This window comes from Zootermopsis nevadensis, unplaced genomic scaffold, assembly GCF_977971745.1.
Source record: "Zootermopsis nevadensis isolate Lab colony 2312 unplaced genomic scaffold, Znev_1.0 Znev_ptg000016l, whole genome shotgun sequence".
NCBI classification, from domain to species: domain Eukaryota; kingdom Metazoa; phylum Arthropoda; class Insecta; order Blattodea; family Termopsidae; genus Zootermopsis; species Zootermopsis nevadensis.
In genome coordinates, this window is record NW_028259148.1 from 88,962 (window position 1) to 115,944 (window position 26,983).

Here is a 26,983-nt window from a genome sequence, read left to right on the forward strand (position 1 = left end):
TGAAAAGAAGCTTCTTCCAAAAGAGATTAAAGCTCCAACTTCCACAGAATAAAAGTCGTCCTGCAGTGACCACACTTCAAGATGGCGGCGACATTAAAGTCAATTTCAATGAATTCCGGATATGAGAATGTGGACTGGGTTTGTCTGGTACACGGCATAACCACGACGAAACATGACGTTCTACTTTGCAAGTGCTGCTACCATTAGGTAGGCTTTGCAAGCACTTCTAAGGTAGCCTCACAGAACCCTTTCTGGCGTCGCACCATCTCACTTTACTGGCAGAATTATCAGGCAGTTCCACCCCCCGATCATATTCGGTTTCCTTAAAGGCTCGACATTCAGCTGTCGACAGTCGCGACGCGAGATGAACGCGCTGAAGAGCTCTGTGGTCTTCTGCGCCATTTGCGGTAAGTGCCTCCTTCATTTAATCATCATAAAATACTCGATAATATTGGACGTCCAAAAATAATGTTCGTCGGTAGCACCGGCCATCGTGAAGTCCTCGTCTGTCTCAGAGGTTAAGTCTTGTTTCAAGACCGAAGTGTCCGTACTCTCAAATGGTCAGCCACAGATTCAATTTTTGACTGAAGTACCTTTTTATGCGTTTGTGTCAATAAGTTTTCACATGTCACCAAGAGCACGTGTTCGCTTCTTGTTTCTGTTTACGTAGTTCACTGCATTGTTGCTGTGACCAAGACCTGGACTCCTAACACGAACTACGACAATGCAAACAACTGGGATCTCGCACGGTTACCCTGTTCGACCGACCGAGTCATTTTTCCCAGTCAGCTTGAGTCTGCAGTACAGTTCAGAGATGGCAGCACTACACTGAGGGAATTGGTGCTGCCCACCAACGGCGAGATCATGCTACCACTCACAGGTTCTGTCACCATCAATGGGGACTCTCGTCCCGAGCAGGAATGTCGTGGAGAAGGTAAAATTCATAATTTGTAGAAACGAAACACGTGTTTGCGAGATCGAGGCCAATTGACTTCCTTCCAGGATACGAGGTTCTCAACTGAGAAGATTTCTGGGTTCTAACGCCGTGCAGTCTGGTAAAATCCTGTAACGTTTCAGAGGCGACTTCCCGACACGGGATTAAGTATTATCACGCTGAGCTATACCAATTACTCGTCGGATAAACGCATATTCGACCCAGAGGCCGTTCTTCTATCGTGCATATTTTCAGAGCTGTAGGAACCGCCGTCAAAGGGACTGGGAAGTCAGGATCATTGTGTGTGTACACAAGACGAAATGCGTGGGAATTTCCTAGATTCTATCCGGATATATTTTGCTGCAAGCTCTGAGTTCTGTTGAGCGCAGTCTCCCTCTAGGCCAGCCTCTTAGTGCCCCGAGCGGGCGTACGGTTACGTAGTTACACGTCATATGGAACTGGCCCGATGAAGCAGAGCGCGCTTGTCGTAACAGATCTTTGGGTGTTGCAAAGTGCCTTTCTGACCATCGAGGTTTCGATGTGTGCTGGTGTTCGCAGACATTGTGTTCACTCGAAGCTGGTCTGCGGCGTGGCTGGACCCCGACAACTGGAAGACAGAGGGGCAGTCCGCCACCCAGCCCGTGCCCCATCTGGAACGCATCCCTTGCGCCCATGATCGCATCGTCTTCCCGGAGGGCAGTAGTTTCCGGGTGCGTCTGCCGGAGGTGACGGTCATCGTCGGAAAAATCTCCCTGCTCGGACAGGTGCTGCCACCCGCCTAATACCCGTGTGTAATTGTCGCATGGAGATCCCGGGAGAGCTGACGACTTCAAACGCCTATGGACTCATCGGCAATGCACTGCTGTTGCAGGACATGGCTCCGAACGAGTGGGAGGACGCCCTGTTGACGGAGCCCGGTGAACGCCAGTTCGTGACTGGGGAAGGCGACTTCACGCGGACAAGTTCTGTCGTGATTACGGGTCAGGAGCGGTGTTCCGACAAAACGGGGTGCTCCTGCGAAGGCCATTCCGAGCTGCGGGCCGCCGTGTGCAGATACACCAGGAACAACAATGGCGACTGCTACGACTCCAGCAGGAAGACGACGTGCGTCGCCCCAGTCCAGCCTCTTGGACACTGCTGCGCCTTCTGCGGTTAGTATGACGATCAAATCGCGCAGCGGTAAAAGACCGGAAACGAACGGAATTGGTAAAGTTACCAGTGAGGCTTGCGCGGAAGGTTCACTGCTAGTGTGAATCGTGTTTCTGGGCGATGTCGTCTGCAGGCTCAGGTCAAAGTGACCGACTATCGGCCCCGTCAGAGCCAATCAGTGTAGTACAATATATGTCGGCAGACGCACTTCACTCTGAAGACGGAGACAGAAGTACCCCCGAAACATCAAAACAATACAGCCTACATGCACACAGCATCATCGCCAAGAAACAAAAACCGCGCAGATTTTTATCAAAATCGTGCAAACGATGTCGTTAAACGCTTACGAGCTTTTGCCGCGGCCTGAGAAATGAATGTTGCAGGGGCCTACTTGCTGCTGGAGTACTCCGCCTCAAAGGTGGAACTGGGGCGCTTGCATTCCCTGCTCGAGTCCTATCTCAGGCAGGACAGGTACTCCAGCATCGCGGCTCACGTCGGCAAGCCCGCCATGGTGGAAGACGCTCCTCGAAATCGGCTGCAGATCGTTCTGGCCGACGCGGGAGTCTACCGGGGCGACTGTGGCGACCTGGCAGACACCTTGGCCGCAGAACTGAGAAACAGTAAGTTGAAAAATGCCATCGAGGCACCTTCTTTCTGCTTCTGTCTTTTGGGAAGTGCCGGCCTGCAACGACGCTGAGGACAGACCCACAGCTACGTACCGGATGCTCTGCGTGGTGACTCCTGGGGACTTGCTAAATTTGACAATAACGGGGCTGAAGAACGAAATACTTTGTTGTGATGAACGTAAAAAGCAAATTATTGTAACTTGACACTTGGAGCTTGTAGAATGGCAAACCCTGACACCAGGGGAGGAGCCAAAAACAAAGAGACGTAAGTTTTTGCTTCGCTGCAGAATCGATAGGACCCCTTCAATTAATCCTTACAGATGACCACTTCGGGGTGTCTGGCGTCACCGTCTATGCGTCCGGAGAGCCTCTGCGTGCGTCCACGTGGGCCAGCGTATTCGGCACGCTGCTAGGGACACTGGCCGCTGCGCTCATCGTCCTGGGACTGATCTTCTTCGTCTTTACCAATTACCGCCCAAATGGGTGAGGCATTTAGTTTGTAACACACTGACTGAAATGAACTGGTCCGATAGAACACAGGCCACGTCAAGAAATTCTCAGTGTTCACAAAACCCCATCAATAATGTCTACCATGAGCCAGCTCAATCCACTCCATCCCTCACGTGTTTTTCACTACAGGCCCGTGCAGTATTGCCAACCTAACTCTAGCCTTTACGTCTTAAGAAGATAGTTAAGTAGCAGGAAGGAAGTGGCTCAGTGCGGTTAATACCAAAAACTAATCCTGCTGTTTCACGACGATACTACAGGTGGGTGCTACAAGCTCACCCCATCCTCTTCGCTCGATTCGAGAACGCGCTCAGCGAGAGCGAGGAGGCGGTGGAGAGTCGAGTGGAGATGATGCCGGCAGAGCGCAGCACCGGTCACCAGGCGTCGGCCGCCTTCGACAACCCCATGTATGGAAAAACAAAGGTGAGGACGCCCCTTGGTCTATCCGCAAGAGGGCAGCCCCTTGAACAGTCGCCTGGGTTCAGCAGCACTTCGCACTACATCAAGGTCGAAATTGAAACGAAATACAAACCACATTCTGCTCTTCCTAAAGCAAAACCAGTCATGTAGGGTTTTCGGGCGGGCGGGCGGGCGCCTTACTTAGACGTGGACTGCAGGCACACATTCGAAAAACTGAATCTGCTACTTCCACGCCAACTCCGAGTTCGGGATGGCGAAGAATCTAACAAACAGAGACGACTTGCAAATCGAATTGAATGTTGCAGGCGGAAGAGGGAGAAAAAGCTGTTCCTCCTCGTGGGGAACCTGGCAAGCAAGAGGCACACGACAACCCGGTGTACAGCGAGTTGCTGCTGAAGGACGAGCCCCAGGAAGGCGCATCAGATGTGCAGGTCACATAGACGGCGACTTACGCCTGGCACAGCTTCTGCACAATTTATTAGGACGTACTTGGACACTCTGGTAACTCCGAACAGTGTTTTGGAGAGGCTTTTCAATCATTTTGCTTAATTCGCCTTTAAATCTAAGACCCCCAGAAGTTAGATTAAAATTTTAAAAAAAAATGTGCTGGATCAACTGTTCTCAACTCCTTTTGCCTCCTGGCGTCTGTCAATGAATGAGCTCCGCGGAATCCTCGGCTCCTTTAGACGGAAAACGTATTTGACGACGACTTTTCTGCACATGACGCAAGACGGAGGAATTGTGTGACAGCGGCCATAAATCGATATTTGCATGTGGGCGATGTGCAAACGTTGCTCCGACTTCTCTACAGGCACCGGAAACCCACGTGATATTTCACACACTCATACAGCGGGCGCGAAATAACCCTGAGCTTCGTTGACCGTTACAAATACGGGAGTCCAAGGGCGGGGAAGACCGCGAGTCGACAGGGCAAACGGAGAGACAACGCAGTCCTTCGTCTTGTACACTATCGGATGTGAAATTACGACGTCCGGCCTTTAAAAGTTCCTTTGGTTCACGAAATACAACCTGGTGTAGACGTCACGAAAGAGAACTCCGCCGACCGTGTCGAAATTCAAAAGGGGAAACACGTTTTCAGGTGCAGTGCGCATGCTCAGACACGCTGTCTTCTTTCTACCCCGTCTTACCGTGACGCAGACCAAGCTCAGAGTTATTCTGCGTCAACTGCTTCGTGCCTGCTGTGAGGACGCGTGTTCAAAACGAACGGACAAGCGCCACGGAAAGTACTCACGTACTCCGAGACGACATTTTTCACGACCTTAACAAAATGGCGTTCCAGGTTCATCCGTTTTAGACTCCGTTTTCCGCAGATTGCGGTCAGAAGTAACTCTGTCCATGGGGAGGGATCGACCCACTGATCATCCACCAACATCGTCGTCTTCTGCCTTACCGACTCACTGCGTAAGAAAAGTTGATCGAATTCCATCCCGGGAAACAATTTTGAAAATTGTTGGGCCTACGCAGGGCGTACAAGAAGCTTCTGACAAAAAGGATTTCGCTTTTACCGCTGACCTAGACACATTTTATTTTATGACGTGGCAGTCGCTGGAAGACTGAACTTTTAAATCCGCGTCTAAATAGATCCTGAATTCCACTTGTTTCGTCTCAGTCTTTCTGCTGTTATCCCCTTCATTTGTCTCCTTCCACATGTGCAATTGCTTCTCAGCACCACTCATTTCCCATAAGCGCTTTGCATAAAACGAGGTTATTCTGAGGAGCGTCCATTAGTCGCAGAGGTTTGCTAGCGCCGAATAATACTGAATTAACACCGCATCTACAGTTTTAAATCGATTAATGTCATCAGCCGAAAGCCTCTCTTTCACGGTCGAGTGTCGGGAAGGAAGCCCGCGTTTTCTTGAAGTCGGTCGTCACCTCTGACTGACGGAAGGAGGACAATTTACGACGTGCGCGTGTATACACCCATGTCGTCATTTGACAAATAAATCACTCCGGCCCCTGACAACCGCGTGTCATCATCGGACTCGCGGGTCTTGCCTGAGCCTGACATCGAACCGCGTGACCTGAATGCCAATCACGCCGCTGCTGTTCAACTGTTTTATGTCACTCGCCGCACGAATTTATATTTTTCTTCTTCCGCGTACAGTTCAGATGACACGATTAAGTCCGTGGTAAGTATCCTTAATCGAGAGCATGAAAGCCACTCAACTCGTCTCAACAAATCGACTGCTTTAAGGGGTAAACGGAAACGCCTAACCTAACCCGACCCCACGCAGTCGATTCGCATCTCCGAAACCACTGAAGGAAGACGACGCTCCATGCGGATGAGGAAAATCACTCGATCTGCGCCCATCACGTGAGCTACGCGTCCGACCAAAGTCACTTTTCTTTACTTCACAAAACGAATAAGAAGTGAATTGCACTCTGAATCGATCAGCGCTTCGGACAATCGCCTTTGACATTGTGTCTATTTTTTTTAATATTATACATCACACAGGCCAATTTAAAATCATTCTGTACACACGCTTACAGTTGAACACACCTCCTTCACTTGTCAAGAACTTCTTACACTGCGAGTACCAAATTCTGTCTCGTCAAGTTGGCAACACTGTCACGTGATTTTCGTCCGAATGGTTTGAATTTCTGCATTACGATTTAACCACTGCCCCCCCCCCCCACGTCGGATTAACAGGCCCTGACGGTAATTATCATAACATGTGAAAATGTACAGTTTTTTTGCAGCGCAAACGAAAACGCGTCGAAGTTCGATCCGCTCCCTCGAACACAAAAGAACACGTGCGCGGAAGTGTCCAGACCGGGGCAGAGTTTCAAGTGTCACGTGTATTTCGTGTGAGACCAATGTTTTCTGCTTCGGCTGTACAAGCGCGCCGAAGGCAAAGCAGCAACAGGTGTGCACCTGGAAACGAACGATTCGTTGGAAAATTAAAAATTCTGACAGCGTCCGATGTTTCCCAGGGTTCGGTCAGCCCCGTCTCATCGGCGATCGAGAGGAAGAAAAAGACAACTCGCGGAGAAGCACAAGACAAAAGGAAGAGACGCGACGCAGCCATCTTGTCATCTCTCCGTCCTCCCTCGTCACCCACACTGGAATGGTACGCGGTGCCGCATTTGGCGCGGTCTGTGCTCAGCGCTGATTGTCGGCTTCTGGGGTGCGCAGTGACGGATGACGCCATGAAGAAGGCCGAAGTGTTCAATTTCCTTAAAATCTGAACACTATTTCGAATTTCTGGCATAAAACAAGTAGAATTACAGTTTAAAATCCCGTACTTTGTTTGAAAGAAGGGAGGAGCGTGAAGCTTCTTTCCAAAACTGAATGGTCTCCAGACGCCCAGGGAGTTGCAAGCTCAATGCCGTTCAGTCTTGAGCAATTGAAGGCAGACAGGCTGACAACTGAACGACGTGTAACTCGTATGTGGCCGACATAACCTCACTTCGATCCACCGCCATTAACTCGAGTCAGAACATTCTGTGCAACCTACTTCTCTAGGCAGACTTCGGCGATGTTCCCCCGTCTACGTCACTATCCTCCGATTGGTCTCTTGCCACAAGAACGTTCATTAACATTCCGTTTGCCACGACCGCGTTACGCGGGATCTCACTGATGAAACTATTCCACAACGTCGGTCGACGACCAGAATTAGCTTGTCTTCTCGTCGAAACGATGCCGAAAGACCCGAAGAGGGCGCCCTGAGATAGAAGATTTGAAAGGCCTACCAGGTCCAGGTGATTAATAATCGTGATACGGTAGAATAGCGACCCCCCCCCCCCCCCCGCCCCGCCCTCAAAGTGGCAAGGCCGTGCCGTCAGCGGAATGAAGGAGGAATCTCGTAATACATTACGGACCCGCCCTGAATCAAATAAGAAGAAAGGAAACACAAAAATGCAGTCAAGCCAAGGAAAATTGCAGATGAACAGGTTAATAAAGTAAAGGTTCTGAGAATTAAACTATAAATATTATAAAGTCCTTGGATTTGAATATCCACGAGTCCAAGTTTGTGCGTGGTTCTGCATACATAAGACACAGTCACTCTAAAAAGAATACGAGAAAGGTCTTCCACGTTCGTAGCAAGTCAGATTTTTCCTTTTTTAATTGGCAACTTCAAGTTATGTCTGCCGTAAAATTTAGTACACAAAATATACAATTCCTGACGTGCTCTAAAGGTCAAAAACCCGCTTTCTCGCCCACGATCTTAATCCCTAACAAAACGGCACTTCCTTTCTTAAACTATCGGCAAAGGAATCCTCGTATGTGCGTTCTTAGGAAAACGTACTTTGAATTCACCGATTTAGAGAAACAAAATACAAAATTTTAGTCGCAAAACGAGTTTTCGAACAGTTTTGTACTTTTCATGCTACATAACTATCCGCTCTTGTCATTCTTATTAAATGGCTGAATATCTTAAAATTCATTTTACACGTGTACACGAAATGACCTGCGCTGCTACGTCAATGTTTCCTGCAGTCAAGTCATCGCCTCCACGAGCCGCGGCGAGAATGGAAACCAACAGATTCTTCAAGACCGTGAAGAAGGGCTGTTTCGTGAAAGTCGAAGAAACAAAACGCGCAATCTGCAATTTCGGCCAGCGACAAGTTAGTTCACCGCCGAAACAACTCAGACCGCTGAACCGAATTACTTTTAACTGCTCCAGGATTAACCAGTTCTGGCGTGATAGGACCTTAGAACTGTGCAGCGTCGTCTTCGAGATTCCAAAGCTTTGGCTTTCGTTCTACACGAAGAGAGTGTGGTTTATGTGTCTGAAAGTTCATCTTCTTGTCCGCATTCCTTCGCAAGATGACTTGCGGGGAGTGAAGAGGCTAACACGCGCATGCAGACAAGGAGAGAGAGAGAGATTGTCGGAGGAAAACAAGCGATCGAATCCTTCGGCCTCTGGCTTGTTGACACACACATTAAAACAATGTTTATCTTGTTGCTGTACTTGAGAGGTAACGAAAATTGCGCTCCCAGCCAGCAAATAACTTCCTCGTGTACGAGCTGACACTCCACTCCCGGCCATCTGCCGCTCTCTTTCCCAGGGGCCACGTCATTTGAGGTAGATCACGGCGTGGCACGAAGTTCGTACGACGCATTTTTCGGCGTCGTGCCTCTGAGCACTTCAAGTTAGATGCAGGGGAATTACAGTGACTTCGACGCGCGTCATCGCTTATTACAAAACTTCCGCTGTTTGTTGTTTCGTTAACTTTACTGCAACAGACGGGACCTACTACGCCATTGTCATGGAGATTTCCCTGGCTCTTCAGTGACTGAAGATGAAGTCGAGTACAGGAAAGGAGGTGCATAAGAACGAAACCCCCGAGGAAGTTGCTTCTTGACTTTACCTTGAAGAGCCGAGCGGACTACAAAGAGCACAGACCGAGACTGCTTGGCGACCTGCTGAAGCCGAGGCCACTCCGAGGCTCTTCAGAGCCCAGCGACGACCGAGGTCTCACATTTCGAATAAGCAGGAGGACATCTGCGCGCTCTTCGTGTGACGAAAAAGTCCGTCCTGTCAGTATTATTTGTTCTGAGGTAGCGACTCAACATAAAACCTGACTACACACACATCGGCTCGTCAATAAACAATCATAACATAAAATACGGCGTAACGTTATCAGAGGCAAGATGTACAGAGATCTGCAGATTTTTAGCTTCATTACAACATAATGTATAACAATATAGTATAGTTAGTATCAGCACCGTCGATTAGCTCTACCACGGATAAGCAATGTTTATTCCTGCTATAAATTAGCATAAAAGATTAATACGAAATATGGAATCCCGAGGAACCGAATGGTGTAAGAATGCTACGATAAAACGTTCGAAATATGTTTAATTTTTAAATCTTGGAATAAGTGGATCAATAAAAGGCAGAGGAACATCACAATAGACCAAAAAAACTACATTACGGACTGGTAATGATTCGTGATTCGTCTGTTTTACTGTGGCAGCGAAATTCAACGTTGATAAATGCAGTCGAAGTTCTGGTTGGGACTTGCTGCAAGTCAGAAGCGAGCATCGGAGCAAATCTCTGGATGTCAGACGGCGCAGAGGCGGGAGAGACACAGCAAAGTCAATAATATTTGGTCGTCGCTCTTAACGAACGCGTTAAAGACGCTTAAACGTCGAGCCTGAAAGAACGAGGCGCGGCACCGGGTCTGGAAACTTCTGGAAACGGACAGAAGTTTCGAACGTCGCAAAAGCCACTTCAGAGGCTAATGAGACGCGAAGTGCGTACAAGTGCTCGCCCAGACTGGTTACATAACCACAGGTGCACACTCTGCCGCGGATGATGTCAAAGCATCGTGGTGGGACAACACATTTCAAGTGTTTTATAAATTAAAAGTCATGATGTAAACAGTTTCTGAGTACGGCAAACAAGTGGTGGATTCAAAGAAATGTATTGCTCTAAGTACAAGGTCGGATAAAGGAGCGCAAATTCTGATAATCTCCGGTAGCCGCCGTGCTGCAAACCTGGTTTGCATCTCGACCGGGACCCCAGGTAACCTACCGGCATTGCATCATAAAGACGGCTTCTTCAGTGAGCGGCTATAACACTCCTGACACTTCTCATTCGATGGCGTTTTCGCTCCAGCGGCAGGCTCATCCAGCGTCCCACCCAAACCAACAACTGCAGGCTCTTTAAAAGTTAGTAAAAACGGCCGGAGCGTGCAGCTGATGACTTACGTTCAACTGACATCGAGAGCCAAAGAATGCATGCAGCTTTATTTCCATTTACCTGGCAGGACGCTGGACTTAAAACACTGGAGAAACTTCTCTCCAAAAGCCGATAGCTGATAAGGGGAGATCCTTCAGCTCCGGAGTTCGACATAGAATTGACATTTCACGTACGTAAGTAACTCCACGGAAGCTAAGAGTCGCTCAGGTGGTGAATAAATTCTCGGCCCTTCATGTAACCCGACTATTCATTATCGTATTCACAAGAGTCCTTATCCTGAGCCAGATTAATGCAATCCATGAATTCACATTTGCCTGAACAGCCCCCCCCCCCCCTTACAGACTTGCACGACAAGTTAGAACAGCATGACCTTGAAATACCAGAATTGTACGCGCGCACTTTAAAGCAACATCTTCCCAGTGTCTGTGTCGTATTCCGCAGCTGTTCTTGACTGACAGCGACGAAAATTCGAAGATTTCCTTGAAAAACAAATTTGCTTTCAGTAATTAATATTATTTTCTTCCCTCAAATTACGAGTCTACGCGTTCCTTTGCTTTCCTACAGAACGCGTGCTGCAGGACCAACCCATTTCATGCTCCAGGATAAAATCCAACAAACCTAACGAGCAACAGACTGGGACGGAAGCCTCGTTCTGAAGAGGCGCGCGTGAACCAGAAATCTTACATCGCATGCATCGTCCATAAAGTATTTAATTTCGTAGACACGAGGAGCAGAGGATGTTGCAAGCGTCAGCCTTCGTCTTCCCTCCCGCGCCTTTATTGAACATTTTTTCAGGCGTGTTGCCCATAGCGACCGACAATCCAACGTTCTTCGCAACTTGGGACGTCGTAAATCCTTGCATGTGAGATTACATAAATTCCGAATCGCTTTGCTTCACCTAAATCAGAACGCAACACGAAAGCGTGTGTGAAGATCCACCACTGGCAAGGTCAGCGTTGGCAACCAAGTCGCAGCCAGGGTGTCGTCTCTAGTATAATTCCTCTCTCCCTTGACCTTTGAGCCCTGTCCGGTGTTAAGCGGGACACGTGGGGAGGGGGGCACACCTGTTCCTAGACGCGGGATGGCGATGCCATGATGCCATCACGAGAAGCTCCGCGGCTGGAAGGGGCCAGTTCGGCCGTCCCTCTGATCTTAGTAGCGCCATTCTGATTTCCAAGGAAGAACACATTTTCTGTAGTCCAAGCTGTTGGGCGAGGCTGATTGCGTGTCGGTTCTGTCTTCGTGTGCACAAAGTCGTTGAAAGAACTTAATAAATAGATCGTGGTTTTCTCGGGCTACGAATCGTACTTCCCCTTTTCTGTTAGCAACGAGTCTGTACACAGGAAGGGATCATCAGAGCACGAACGCCGGATTTGCGTTGGGTTGTGAGAAACGAAGGGACCGAAGTGCGTGCTACAGGTTCCTTTATGAACGCTGATAGTCGCGTAGTGGCCGCTGGTTACGGCGAGCAGTTCGAACAGACAGACAGAACGATAAAGATTTGGGCCGCGGCTCGCCGAACGCAACACGCAGGTCGATCTACGACGAGAACAAATGATTGGACACGTGTCAGAGGCAGAGACCTCGCACGTAATCTGAGACTAACGGGAAGTGCAGTCCTACAGGACGCACGAAGACCTACTCAGATAATAGCATCATCTTGCACACTCCAGATGAGACGGTCCGGGCGGGATAAGAAGCCCGCTAATCGGAAAAGGAGCGTTTCTCCTGGTCGTCGTCATGTAAGGGAGCGAAAGTAAGATAAACGCGGAAGAAAAGAAGATGGGAGCCTGAATAAGGAATGACGGCACAAACAGAGAGAACTCAAACAAACGCCTGTTGTTCCGTTGCGAGCACCTGCGTTTGTGGGAAATACTCGTTATGTCAACATGTGCGTTGGGAAAAAAGAACATAACCGCGCTTATGAGGCCCCTGGTTAGCAAGAAACGAAGCGGTCGCATACAGCGAGATGTTTTAAGACTTAAATTTGCTTTCTACTTGACGGTGCAATGCTGGTTCCCGAGGGCGGGGACGCGCAGACTTTTGGCAAAGTCCTCAGTCCGGTGGACCATTGAGGAATCATCCTTGTATCCACTGCCCGAGGTTTCATTTCGCGAAATTTAATCACAGTTTTAAAGCGAAGAACAATAATTGAGGTTGCGAAAATCCCTGTGTCGTTTATGTCTGCCGGCTGCCTCAAGCGATTCCAATTTAGGCAGTGGGTTTGGTTAGGTTACGTTGTGGAAAAGAAACCCGAAAGATAATTGTTGGAACGGAAACCGTCTTTTAATGATCGGCGTTCTTTATTGTAGCGGAACAGCACGCAGCAGACTAAGAAGACAAGATGGCCTGGCGAGCAGAATATCTGGACCCAAGTGGGAGAAACGCGCATTTTCAGGACCTAGAAAAATGTTATTGGAACGATAAATGAAGAGGGCATGTAGCACGGGGCTGGATTTGTGGTTACCACGAGGGTGAGTGCGAAGGGACTGGACCGCCTGCGTGTATGAAGCAGCACTTACCAGTGCACTCGGCTGGGAACCTTTTCGTTCCACCTGACTCAGGTAACCGAAGAGACTGCGCCCGTGTGAAGTCGCCCGCTCGGGGTCCGCTGCATGTGTTTGCACTTCACTTTATGGCCCGGGTGTCCACTCGTGCAATATTACGGGCTCTTTTACCACTGCTTTTAGAAATTCTTTACACTTTACGCTCCTCGGGGTGAAACATGTTGTGTTGTAACCAGAAAGATTTTTAGTAGCTTCAGCAAACATAAGCTGACTTTTAATGCCAATAACAATGCTTTCAGCGAGCTGACTAGATAACCAGGGTTCTATCCTCGGCAATGCCATTTTTACCGCCTCAAAACAGACTTAGAAGACGTATCTCATCCGTCCGCTTTCTGTGGCATAAAGGAAGCCCTGCTCTTTACATGCACGTGTCTATTCTAAAAGAATACGCGACAACTTGAGACTCACTGCAGCTAGGGACGAGGGCATAAAACTCTTATAGGAAACTTCGCTCTTAAGTTAAATATTACTAAGTGAGCAACAACCTTCAGGTCTATGCTAGAGGGAGTTATTTAACCGCACTTATGGGGTAAAATTCTTCTTGGGAAGCTAATAGTCGCTCACCTAGCCCACACCCCCTCCTTCATTTCATCAGCCTAATCACACAAGACGCGTAACACATTGTCGTCGGTCACTTCCTGTGCTCTTTCCTTCGTCCTTCCTCTTACTTCCAGATTCTTTCTCCAGTCCTGACTACGACCCCTGGAAGGCGCACGGGCTCCTCCTGTCAACTGTAGCCGGAGTCCTGGGGTCAAAACGGCTCGGTTCTCGGCCACAAAGCAACGTTATCTTTCAAAAGCCACCGCTCTGCTAATAAAGCGATGAATCTGGTGGCTTGTCCATCAAAAAGCACAGGAAGTGGGAACTACGAGGGGAGGGGAAAGCGCGGTAAGAGAAGAGACCATTCATTTATACGGCACTTCCCTTCTTCATTCAGTCATTCGTCCATTCATTCCTGAAAAGAACGCCTGTTTACAACGCCAGGCGCCGGCTCCAGTCCTTAGCTTTCAGGGAAACGAAAGGTGAATTATATTTTACTACGAATGTAAAAGGTAACCAAGCTCTTGGGGGCTACAACACGGACCCGGATGTGAGAGTAAAATCGTCCCCATTCATAACTGAGATGTCGTAAATCAGTTCTGACGCGAAACATTGGTGAAGTGCGCACGAACGAAATAGCGTACTACAAACATAATTACGAAGGATTTCCTGGTATCCGCAGTGCACGAGGTAATACAGAAAATTCCGATTCCATTGGCAAGAGTGAGTGTCCGGTGTGTCAACGTTAGTCCCACAGGCACATAATCGCATTCATGGCCGCACCACCGAAGAAGTGTCGACGTCTGAGTTGCAGGAGCAGAACCATTTTGTGCTTCTCTCGCTCTCTCTCGATCTCTCTCTCTCTCTCTCTCCCCGTTATTCGTCATCCTTTCTTTTCTCGGAGTCTTCCTGGACAGCGACGCCGATGTTTCCAACTGCTGTCGTTGCTCACTTGGGGCACGGAAACGCGAACTTCGTTGTTAATTTGCAAGTTTCCTCCACACAGCAACGTTTTCCTTGAGAAGCTGACAGTCACTCAGCTGGTCAAGAAATTTCCCGCCCTTTTGGAACCCAGAGGTGCATTGCCGTCTCAACAAGATACAGCCAACAGCGCAAATCCTGAAGTGATAAAGCTAGCTAGAGGAGTCCTTCCCAGTCCACGGTCTCACATACTATTTGTTCACGATCCATTTTAATATTATTCTGTCATCCACGCCTAACCCTCCGAAGGTGACTCATCGGTTCAGGTTGTACCCAGCCCAGCCCATCCTCTTTATTTTACCACTCAAATAATATTTAATAAAGATTACGAACGGGAGATTCGAGGCATGCATGAAGTCGACCTGTCATTTTTCAAATTCCTACTCTTCTGCAGACAGTGTTAGAGCGCACGTCGTTTGTTATCAGTCCACTTTGCTGCGTGCAAGAACGCGGTCACTAATGAAGACGTATGAGTGACGTCATATTCCAGAAATGTAGGCACAGAAGCGCTATTAAGTTGGCGCCTGTCCTTAATTGCCTCTTTACGTTGTGGCCTGTTTTAAGTGAGCTTCGTATCTGAAACAGATCAAGCACCTAACGAGTAACGACATTCCTCGGCACAGCGCGCGGTGGCACTGAACATTACATGTGGTACAGCGTCTCCATGGGAAGCCACACAAATAACGATGATGATGATGATGATGATGATGACTACATTCGGTGCTGAGGTAGCCGGCTCAAAAAGGGCGACGGGTCCTTGCTGTCTCCGTCATAAGGACACTCATCGCCCTGCTGCCAGGCTACACGGCGCTACAACCCAGAACACTGCCAGCCATTTTATAAAATAACTTAAGTCCGTAATGGCTAAGCCGTGTGTAATTTAAGTGACACTTCAACCTTTCGTTCATGTCTCAACAGTTACCATATTGGAAATACCACTAAATGTGAAAACGCGTGTGATCGTGGCGGGCTCCTGTGAACACGATAATGAACATTTTGGTGTCATAAAAGGAGGACACTTTCTTGACTAGCTCAGCGACTGTCAGCTTATCAAGGATTCTCGTCAATAGGGTTGCATATTTAGCAGATGATGAGGTAGCACGGAGCGCGGATTCGAGGCCGAGCGCAAGGCGATTCAGCCCAGGCCATGGCCCGACCTGACATCTTCGACCGGTGGCCCATCAGGTGAAAACGCCCTCCTCCTGATGGCTCATAAAGGCCACACCACACGCTGACAACACACAACAGAAATTCCAACATTTTTGCCTTCTCCGGTATCTCTTCATCTGTTCTTTCTCTCTCTCCCCCCCCCCCCCCAACTCCTTTCTGAAGCCTTTGTAAGTGGTAAGATTACTGAAGTACATTTCTCTGTTCCTTGTATTTCAGCGGGGGGTTTAAAAACTGCGAGGGCCCCCACTTGAGTCCTCAATTATATATAGCACGACGTCTGCCCGGTTTAAACCGGTTTATGTACTAAAGCATCGTAGAAGCGGCTTACTGACTGAGTGACTGACTTACTTAATTCATATTTGCATGTTTTGCGGTTCACTACGAACACAAACGGAGGAGTACACTTGCCACAGGCAGGTGCTCCTGTAACATTCGGACTCACTCGTGGTAGGAGGAGGCTGGGAATCTCCTTCGCTTCTTGGACGAGAAAGAAATGCCAGACACACACAAACCACTGATATAAGAAGCCAAGTTATTTCTAAATTGATAATCGCTGCTGGATGGACGTCGTTTTACAACCACTCCAGATACAAGTTCCTGAATGGTTCATTTCATAAAATACAGCTTCGCTCCTACGGAATAAGCTCACGCTGCTTGGATGTGGTGATGAGAAGTGGATCCAATTCGTTTATTGATTTCGCAGTGCGACTGAGAAGAACATCCTGGCATTTGCCACAAGACTTTACTATTCTCTTAGTCAAATCAAGGATAAGAGACTGCAAATACTCCGATACAAAACGTAATAAAGTTTTACATCTAAATCATTTTAAGTGTATTAAAAGCTAATGCGATGCGAGAGAGCCGAATGGTTTAATATAAATGGGGCAGTGCACCAGCGGGCGATGTTAAATGAAGGATTTATGGACTTCAGACAGTTCGATGGCAAACAAACAGCAGAGGACAGTGGCCGCCCGGCCGGCCATGAACGCGGTTTTTATCTGTCGAGAAACTCGTTTATGGAAATAAACCATGGTATTTGTAGACCTTTAGAAAGGTAAAGTCTGGATTTTATTACAGACATCACTAAAAATTTCAGCTACTTTCACAGAATATCTTACGTCATTGCAAAACGTGTTTGAATATTACTGGACAGTCCTTCAGCACCACAACATTTCGAGGACAAACTCTCGTTAAACTGTGGATGGTTCGTCTCTCTTCGCCTCCACAGGACGCAGAGACACGAACCAGCGCCCGCCCGGATCGAAGAAATTACTTTGTAGGTCTTTGTCCTGGACTAGTTCAGCGTTTGGGGCAGGCAGGCCTCCTCCAAATTCAAACTCGCCCCCCCCCCCCCCCCCCCCAAACACCTTCCTTTGCGTTTTTTCAGGCTCATGCCGATGCAGATTTTGGTTCTTGATATAATGGAATATGACGGCGGCGTCTGACAACTCACTAAAACGTCGGCAACTCGGACTGCCTCTTTCTTATTTTGCAGAGCGGAGACGTTTCCGAGACGACAATAAAACGGTTACAATACAAATTTCCACTTCCTGTCGGCTCAGATAGGTTAGGTTAGGGTCGATGCAGCGATTTGTTAAACCCGTTCAAAAGAATTATCGAGAGCCAAGTATTGGTCTCAGACCGCACTAAGCACTGTAATCGTTCTGACTTCACTTCGGCATTTAACGACGTTCGATCTGATGCTTTCGACAGGCACAAGCCGCGAGACACTCATATCACATGCGTTACTTTAACTTATTGTAAAGATCATGCCGAAACTTTATGAAAAAGTTTAACTGATTTAGGCGGAGTTTGATACAGGGCACAAAACTTTAAACACTCAGGCCTGTTTTATCATCATCAAGTGTAAGAATCATTCACTGCCATTTCTTTCGAGACTCATACAATTTACGAACCGAGTACTCGAGTATTAACCTGATAGAAGAATGCCTTGAATACAACTTGCGGGTTCCCGTAAGACACACACATTATGTCTCTCTCTCTCTCGCTTCAGAGATGCGTTTACAGAATGCAAACCACTGTCCTACAGCGTAAAGTGTGATAAATAGAAATTTACAAGAGAACGCTTCAACAGAAAGTAATTTGAACTCTGACACTTCTCCGAAGGATTTGTCGGCTGTCATTACTCTCTGCCTTCGCCTTGCTTTTTAATAACGCGATATCAAGACAGGCTTCACAGTTTCGTCGACCGTAAACCCTTTAGTAGGAAAACAAGCGAATGAACCAGTCGACCGACTGCAGACCTTCCACTGGTTTCTGCACCATGCTTGACCTTCATTGGCTGTACCATCGGATCTTTCTTTTAGCGATGGGCTCGTCATTTGTCTTTAATATTATAACGCAGATAACCTCCGCATCAAACAATCTCTTTCTTCCTGGAAATAATGAACCGCGTAGTGCAATACGAACAGGCTCACGTAACGCAGATACTTTTGACGCTGACTGTATCGCATGTGCCCACCTGCCAGGGTCAGCAGGTCAACCCGCTGAGCTGCTCATCCCCGAACATTCCGCACCTGGCGGCAGGTTGCTACACTACACACCTGGCCACCGCGGCGATGCCAGCTCTTGTTAATTTACAGCAGTACTTATATGCCTTGTTTATTTATTTGTTTATTTTAGAACGAAATGACGTGCTTTGATTTAAATATTTTTTCTCTACAAATAAAAGTTACGTATCTCGCAATGAACTCCCTTTGAAACTCCACGCCCGCCAAAACATTTTACGCGCATAATGCAGTAGCTGATTTGCTTACTCAGTAATTGCTAGTTTCCGACTGGCTAACTCACGGCAGTTCCATCACACAGCTAATTCCTACTGCCTCTGAGTTCGAGAACCTTACACTGCATTAACAAATCTCAATAATCGTGTTCACTCAAAGAGGAAAAACAGATCACAATGTTCTGGTTACGTCAGTGCCCCAATATTCATTGTAGAAGCAGTCGCGGACAGCTGACGACAAGGTGCGGTCTTCCAGGACGTGGGTTGATCCTGGCGGGAGTGGGGGGGGGGGGGCGAAACAACGTGACGAACGTAGAAGAGGGCCTCCGACACGGACGGAGAAATGGCGAGAGTTCATACGAAAATTTGGAATTTCATGACCACCTGAGAAAGTGTTACGTTCTCGTGAACGGGTGTGTGGACGTGGAATGGGTTGAAATGGCTGAGGATCGAACCCAGGGTCGTCGAGTTCTGATGCTGATATGTCGTGGTGTCGAGGACTTCTGCCCCTCGTAGCAGAGACCGCGTAGAGCCATGGAAGCCGACGTAGTTCCGACGCGGCTCCGAGCAGCAAAGAACATTTTACAAGTTGGCCGACCTGTCTACATGACGAGCTCGGCCACCCGCAACGGTAACGCGGCGGACCACCAGCAAGGTTTCCGGTAACCACCCACGCACAGGACACGAGACTCCGGACGCAGCCAGGATCCAGTTCATGCCCGACGGGGCTCTGTTGGAAAGGAGGCAGAAACCAAGGAGACAGCGCATGGCGGTGGCCCTACGTCTTCGCCGAAACTTCAGTATTATACGCTGTTCACCTTATTTCATCGGAGAAATTATGAACCCTTTTTCACCAAAACCCGTTCTCTGAGCGCAAACGCTCAGCCACCTAGCCTAACCTAACCACACCACGTTATAATCAAAAATGTATTAAAACGAACCACAAGGAAATATGAAGAAGTCTATTCTGTCCCGGGGATATAAGAGCCAAGGCTCAAAACAACTCGCGCTGAAGATGACTTCTTGTACATTTTAATCTCCCTCAACGCCTGTTAAGTCTCATTCATTTCCATCACAAAAGTCGATGCAACAAAATATCTATTGAACGACGCGTCTATCCTTAGGCTACGTGACGATACTCGATCAACTGCAGATTTGTATGAGGTAGTGAAACGATCATACGGCGTGATTGGCTAAATATCTGGAAGGAGTCGGTCACGGCGTGTTCATAATTTGGCTGGAGAGACTGAGGAAAATCATTAACAATTCTCGATCAGGATAGTTGACCAGGCGAAGCTGGAACTCGGTACTTCGAAAGTTGATTACCGGGTCTCAAAAGCTACGCACTAGACACCGCGCAGAGCCGGTTGAATCCATTCCGAAGTCACATCTTATTCCTGTAAGCTCCACTATACTATTACTATCATCATCATCAACCTTTCATCTAGGTCGTGTTCTCTTAATGGCCTCTCACTTGTTCCTTCTCATGAAATAGACAGGAATTAATTTGCAGTCGCTCATTTTAACCAAATTCTTAGTTGACTCTGACTCTACACATGACAAATTCTTCGGAAAAATATTTTGGGGACGCAATGAAATGCAATAACAGAGCAAAGTCCATCTGCTCAGGGCAGAACCTCTACAGCCGATCAGGTCCCTCTGACCTCGCGGTGTAGCGCGGCAGAACCTCTGGTTCCTCTTCGCAGCTCCTTCACCGGTTCCTGGCCGCTTCGAACTGGAAGTTACTGCCATCGATCCAAGGTTAGCATTCCCTCCCTGCGGCCAACTAGGTTAGGCTTTGCTTTGCCTTGCCTTGCTACTTCTCAAGTTTCCGCTTTCGCCTGCCTTCTTCCAAGAAGCGGACTGACGTGGAGGGAACAGAACACCTTGCAGGTGATGGCCAGCGCGACCGTTTCTTTACTTATGGCAGGCGGACAGCATCATCGCAGCGCAGGGGCCTATTTTTACTCGATGACCAATGTTCTATTATCATTTACCGCCGTCGGGGCCCCGCAGTGATCGCTTGATGCATGAAACATTTTTAACTTGTGGAAATCAGTCGCGGTCTCCCAGAAAGCCGACGGGAACACAGGGGGCGGAGACCACCGAATCAAAGATGACCTTCTTGCATCTATGAGCCCTGGAACGTGATGAGCGGGATGTGCAGCACGCGTGGGGGAAACAAAACACGCACGCACAATTTTCGTCTAAGGACTTCAAGGACAGAGACCACCTAAGACGTGGCTCCAGATGACAAGACGATTTCAGAACGTAAGTCGGAAAAACTTGAGAGTGATAACGAATCGTTTATCGGGGAAATTTAGTACAGCGGGCTTTTGAGGAGCTGTCTTCCACGAAATCTGGGAATGTCTTGATCAGATGAGTGACTGTCAGCTTTTCAGAGAACACTGCAGCACGGAGATACATTAGCGTTGAAGAGAGCAAACTGTCTAGAAGTCTGCAGAGCTCTGAAGGAGGGGGGGACACAGGCACGTCGCAAGTTCCTCCTCAGCCACTCCGGCACAAAACCACGTAAACACGTGCACTTCTTCAGTACAAAGCCGGAAATGGACAGGAGCCAAGAAAGCAAATGAAAACAGACGCCAGAAGGATGAGTAAGCGATCACGAAACGTCGAGCTGCACGTCATTAAACAATGCTGCATTAATTCGCATTTCGTTTCACATGCACGTAGCAAAATATTTGTAATTCCAGGATCCATACATACATCAGTTTAGGGCTACAGTGTATTAAATTTTGTCTGAGACGGTAAGCGCTCCAGCTGACTTGCGCAGCGTTATAACATCTTCAAATCACGTTTCCCAATATTTTATTCAAGCCAGTTCCCGACTCCGTCTTCTTTCTTGTCCATTTATTTTTCACAGTCCTTTTTTAGTTTTATTTTCATTTACGTGGAACAAGACGAGGATGTCATTTCGAGAATAGCCACGTCATCCTCTTCTGCCTAATCTACGAAAACACTTTAAATATTATGCAAATGACGCGCCAGACAATTCACTGCCAATCCTTCCTTCTTCTTCAAGGTCTTGCCACTACTGACCTCTCGAGATAACATCAGAGGAACAGACTTTTTTAATCTCCGTCGAAACGTCCAATTACAGAACTTAGTTTGGCTTCACACTTCCCACTCTTCGAAATATATTATCAGGGTAATCAAATCAATGGGTAAGAGAGGGTGGGCATGTAGCAAGCATAGAAGAAATGTAAATGCATAAAAACTATTAGCTTGGGAACCGGATGGAAGAGGATATGAAAATGGTCGTAAACGCATAAGACCCAACTGGCACAATGCTGTGTCACTACCTGAGCGACTACTAGCTTATCGACAATGGCTCTCTGACATCAGCGTGAAGTATAAGCTGATACGTCGCATTCAGTTCAAATCCATTTGTGGGTTTGCGAACCTAACTTAATGGCGTATTCTAAAATAAAATCGGCTAAGACCATTTCAGACACGAATTCCCAGGCTTCAGCTTTTGTCCCTGCCTGTTTTAAGAAAGCAAATTTATTTCTGTCCCACGGTCATTCAAGTCTAAGTACGACTTTCAAGTACAACGCCATAAAGCCGCAGATAATATCATCCTTCGGCCTTTCCTGTGGACAAAACGCAGAGTTGCCTATTGTTAAAGCAGGTGGTGCACGCAGCCATGACTGGGATTCAAAGGGTTAATCCGAGGATTTTGCTACCGACGACAAATTGAGTTCAAAATTCCTCTCCCGGGAGCACGGGCATACCCGCATAACACCCCTTAAGCACTGGACAGGGGTTTGCAGATTAGGCAGTGAGAGGGCATCAGAGCTGGTGGCTGGGCCTGCAGACCGCTTGCCGCCGACGAACGCACTCACGCGATGACGCCATCGTCATGGGAGCAACACCGATGTACCGAGCCCTGGTCCTTTACCAATTCCTTGCTCGTTGTGACATAGCGCGCGCGATACTCCGCGCCCCACCCCCACCCCTAGATTCCTGTCGACTGTTACTTTGGCAAGGCAGGGAGCGTCACGCCGACACCGACATCTGAACAGGAAAGGCAGAGCAGTCCTTTGCCCTGGTTTCTACTTTTACTATCGAAAGCTTTAGCACCGAACACCAAGCTCATTTACAATAGCGGGCGGGCGGACGGACGGACGGAGCATCTGCGTGGAAAAACTAATTCCAGTGTAGATTCAAACCCGGTACCACCCGCATTCAAAGGACACGCAGGCACATCACAGTGTTTCATAAGTCAGTAAAATCTGAGAAGAAAGAAATTTTTGACAAGGAACTTGCTTAACGCTTACAAATATAACTCTGCCTATCGGTATACTGCGTTCCAGCGATTTTGGCCGCTGAACTTTGTGAATTGGAACCTCGGAGCGAGTCACTTAACACAAGTTTGCTGGAAGGGACGGCAGCAGGCCGCGTACAGTACACTCCAAATAAAATATCAAAACGGTCTTAATCTTGATATTCGACGAGGATTTGACAAGTGTATCTAAGCGTGACCAAGAGTACTCAAGCGTGACGAATTACGGCCATAAGTGTCAAAACGTCACAAATATTTTCAAAACGTTACCTAACCAAACAAAATCCACTAAACAACCTAACCTAACCTAACCAAATCAAACGTGACCTAATCCAACCTATCCAAACTTAACCTAAAGTGTCGTTACTTGATCTAACTTATTGCAAGTAGCCAAAATTAACTGAGCCTTACGTAACATAAGCGTGCCGAAGCGTGACTTAGTGACGTTACTTGGAGAGCGCTTCTCGCCCGCGTGCAGCGCGTTCTGTATCCACCGGACCACGTGGTCGGCGGTGCCTATGAAAGAAAAACGCGGACAAACAGGCTAATGGAAAGTTTCTACAGGACCTGCGCCAGGTGATAATTTCTTTCCAGTTTAACCTCAGCGCCGAGCTACGCGTATCCGACACGTTGACTTTGAGAACATTTGTAAGACAAATAACGAATAAACAAAACAGAAGCGGGCGAAGGCCCAGCGCTCCGTGGCAAAAGGAGAAAGTTGCAGCCCTCCCATACACGACCCAATCGGAGCCCCTCGGAGCAGATGACGAGCGACCTGCGATAAGAACGTATACGATCGCTACAAGGACAGGGGTTCGGATCTAGGAAGAAGCAATCGGACGATTTTTTGGCTGCCGGAATACGAAACAAACTTTTCTAGCAATGCAACGTGCCCAACGTTCCGTTGACGCAGAGTTCCGTCAGTAAAGACTTCTGCTTGCTCGATGCAGTTACGTAACTTATTGCCCTGTTTGAGAAACGAATACAAGACCATACGCAGATTTACTGTCGTAACAAGAGCTGTGTGATATTTGTATGTTCGCGTGTTTTCAAAACTGAAATTCCAACCATGCGTAAAAATTAGGCACAAACAGCGCCGGAGTATCAACTACATGGATGCAAGGCGCAATATCTTCCGCATTACGAAATAATAAAAAGAGCACATAATTGAAAAATGCACCGGATTGACAGCCAGTGTTCGCCCATGTTCCTCGTCGTCTGACTGAGTTAGGACGCTCTTGCAGGGCGGTGCTAAGACACCACGCGGTTGGGGGCAAAGCCTCACTTACTGCTCGCGTTGGATTCCATGGACCAGGTGCGCACGTTCCGGCCGGTTAGCTTCTGCCCCGGGGTCGGCCATGTTGTTCAGCACAACGCGAAACCGGCACAACAGAAACGAAGTTTCTGATCACTTCCGACCAAACAATTACGCTTTTCTCAGCTCACGCGGCACGTGACGACGCGCCTTCGTCGTCACATTTCCCGGAACTGCTTACGTAATTCTCGTAAGTCTCATTTCCACGCTTCGCGTTATCCGCGTGCTTGCGCAATGTTCTGCAGTAATTCACAGATTTTATTGGAACTGCGTACGAATAATTTTGCATGCCATCAAATACGCCCCCCCCCTCCCCGTTCCAACAGAAGTAACGCGAAGTCCGCGTGAACCGACGTTGCGACAAAGCTGCTTCGGGTCGACAGCGCGGTTGTAGAAACCGCGAAAGAACCAGTTCCTTCCTTTAAAACGCATCTCGATTATTTACGGACGACGCGCCAAATGGAAGAAGACGGAAGTTGAAGATGTCAGTGTCTTTCGGGGCCTGCAGTAAGTGCCGGTCAGGGTTTCTGGTTAAAATAATAGGAGGATGGAAAAAAGAGCGGGTTGAGCAGCTTCGGATGTCGCCTTCTTCGCCGAAATGTTCACGCGGCGACGGGAATTGAGGAGGGTGGGACATGGGACAGATGACAAATTCAAAAGTTAACACTCGATCCAGTTGAGATAGAAAGTAATTCGCGTAAAAATCACGAGCGTCAGAACAGAACGCAAAGGGTCAGAGGTCACATCACTTACGAGAGAGAGAGAGAGGGGGGGGGGGGTTGGAAATCGGCGACGTCATCAACCAGCTTGAGGGAAATCACACGTTAAAAAAAACATTAACAAGTCGGCAGATGTGTGGTGCTTCGGTGCCTGCCAAGTGTTTCAGAGTGTTAAAGATGTGTGTCTGATGCTATAAACGTCTGTTAATTTATATTTCCGATATAAAAATGCTTGTGTAAACACATTTACTTCCATAACTCCACCAAGTTAAAATAACTCTGTAACTAGCTTCCAGACCTCCCACTAAGCTCGTTCGTTCTTCTACGTGTGAGTGCGTGTGTGCTCTTCTTGGTCACGACCTTGCATACACTTTTCTGTCTCTTACTTAATCTGCTTGGTCAAGAAGCTGTTTAATGACGCTACATCAACTGCAAATGTATTAGATTCATTTCATGGCAGGAGTGATGAAGCCCACGATCCTTCAGCGCAGACTTCTCATACAGTCCTGGGTTCGTAACTTCACACGAGTCGGCGTGTCGCCCACCAACTGCTCATCATTTCACGATGCTATATCAAGTGTTGCTGCTGTCGTTCCCAGCTCACAAGCTCGCGCGTCCGCCATTTTCTTATTACTGGCTGCAGAAATTAAAATAAAAGCACACACGAAGATCGTGAGGCCTCCAATGGCGCGATGCTAATACCAAATTTCGTGAAAATCAATTAGACGTTCGCAGGGGGCACACAAAGACGGCGTGCCGATCTCATAAGTACTTGTTTTGCTTGCGAAGGAAAAGCAGATCAGAAGAGGCGAGACGAATGTGAATGTTTGATCTGTTAATACCACGATGGCACAGTGCCTGTTGCATAAACCGTCTAAGTCCGTTGTTTGTCTGTAAGTGTCTTGATTCATTTGGCAGTAAAGTTATGGCGATCCGTAACCAAACAAATAAATTAACCCCCGCCCCCTCCGAAAGACGCAACACTCCGCACAAAAGAAACATCTGGAACTCGCTGCTAAAACGTCGGAAAAGCATCCAATTGATCTAATCTTGGTGCTAGAGGGCGAAGGTAACACTACGGGTTATGTGATGGCAGAAACAAATGGAGTCGAGTTGGGAATGCGGATAATTGTCCAACAAATTAGCCAGTATGACGAGGTGAGTTGGAGTAATTCCCGGAGATAAAGTCAGACCCTGCTTTTCCCATGCATGGCGAAGGCTGCTCGCCTGCTGCAAATTGGCCGAGCGGACTAATGCCATGATATCCCTCGCAGATAAGGCGGGAACCCACCCAGACCGACAGCAGCACTTTGGGTGGGCGATAACAAGCGAGGAGGAAGGTCGCAGGTACGAGGCGAAGAGCCACCAGCGTCTTCCCCTAAACAGGACCGGTCGCGTTGTTTGTTTTGGGAAACGGTAGTGAATGTCTGCGTCTTTACATCACTGCACTCACGTTTGTTTCAGAGAGGAAGTCTCCTCGAAGTTTCGATTTAATTGGATAGCTTGAAGATCGCGTCACTGCAAATAATCCGCACAGAAGCACTCACAAAATGGTTGCGTCCGCGGTGTCAAGTCGGCGTCTATCCGCCTGCAAAAACTTCACATTGACTGTGAACCGCCGCTGTCCAACGCCGAGGGATTAGACAGTCTAACGACACGTGCAGTTTGGGTGGCCCAAGAGTGCACAAGCAGGAGTGGGTGTGTTTGGTGGGGGGGGGGGGGGCTCAGGGAGTGGCAGGCCCCACCACTCACTCATCTTCATATCCTTTGAGTTATTTTACCGCTGCTGCTATTACCTTGTTTCGTCTGTTGACGTGAGGGTTAGAGGAAGAAATATAGGCCGATCCACCGACTGCGAGCCGAGACGGACATCAGCTTGAATACCCGTTAATGAACCGCCCTCCCGGCCTCGTGGATCGCCGGCAGCCCCACACATGGAAACCGAAATTGTTTCAAAACTACGTTGTCGACGTTTCTATTTGATGACGCTTTCTCAGCTCCGTGAGTTAAACGGCGTCAGAATGATGAATCGTGTGGCAAAAGGCAGCTCCCGGACACAGGAACCTCCCGATTACGAAGCAGGACTTAACCGCTCAACCTCCACGTCTTTCCGAAAACACGGTGACAAAAAGGCGCGTGAAGTCTCAGACGGCGCTTACTTCATTCAGAGAACAAATTTCTGCACAGAAAAAGGCGACGCAGTAAGCGAAACGGAATGTACGCGGGTCAAGGCAGAAGAAGGAGAAAGCAGCGGAGGCGGAAAGACAAACGGGCATCATTACCTCCCGCAGCAGCAGGTATGTGGAACACATCTGGGAACCTCCCGGTACCA

The 26,983-nt window shown here is 48.2% G+C and overlaps 2 protein-coding genes across 3 annotated transcripts in view; one reads left to right on the forward strand and one right to left on the reverse strand.

The window, feature by feature from the left end:
* Alg7 (Alg7 dolichyl-phosphate N-acetylglucosaminephosphotransferase) overlaps window positions 1-26,983 on the reverse strand; it is a 110,342-nt gene that overhangs the window by 30,668 nt on the left and 52,691 nt on the right. The window lies entirely within an intron of this gene.
* Window positions 274-4,248, forward strand: Amnionless (amnion associated transmembrane protein). The gene is made up of 8 exons (XM_022061893.2): window positions 274-407; window positions 671-934; window positions 1,493-1,698; window positions 1,806-2,085; window positions 2,467-2,703; window positions 3,030-3,192; window positions 3,477-3,639; window positions 3,942-4,248. Exons 1-8 carry the CDS (start codon window positions 365-367, stop codon window positions 4,074-4,076), a joined length of 1,491 nt encoding a protein of 496 aa, XP_021917585.2. The 5' UTR covers window positions 274-364; the 3' UTR covers window positions 4,077-4,248.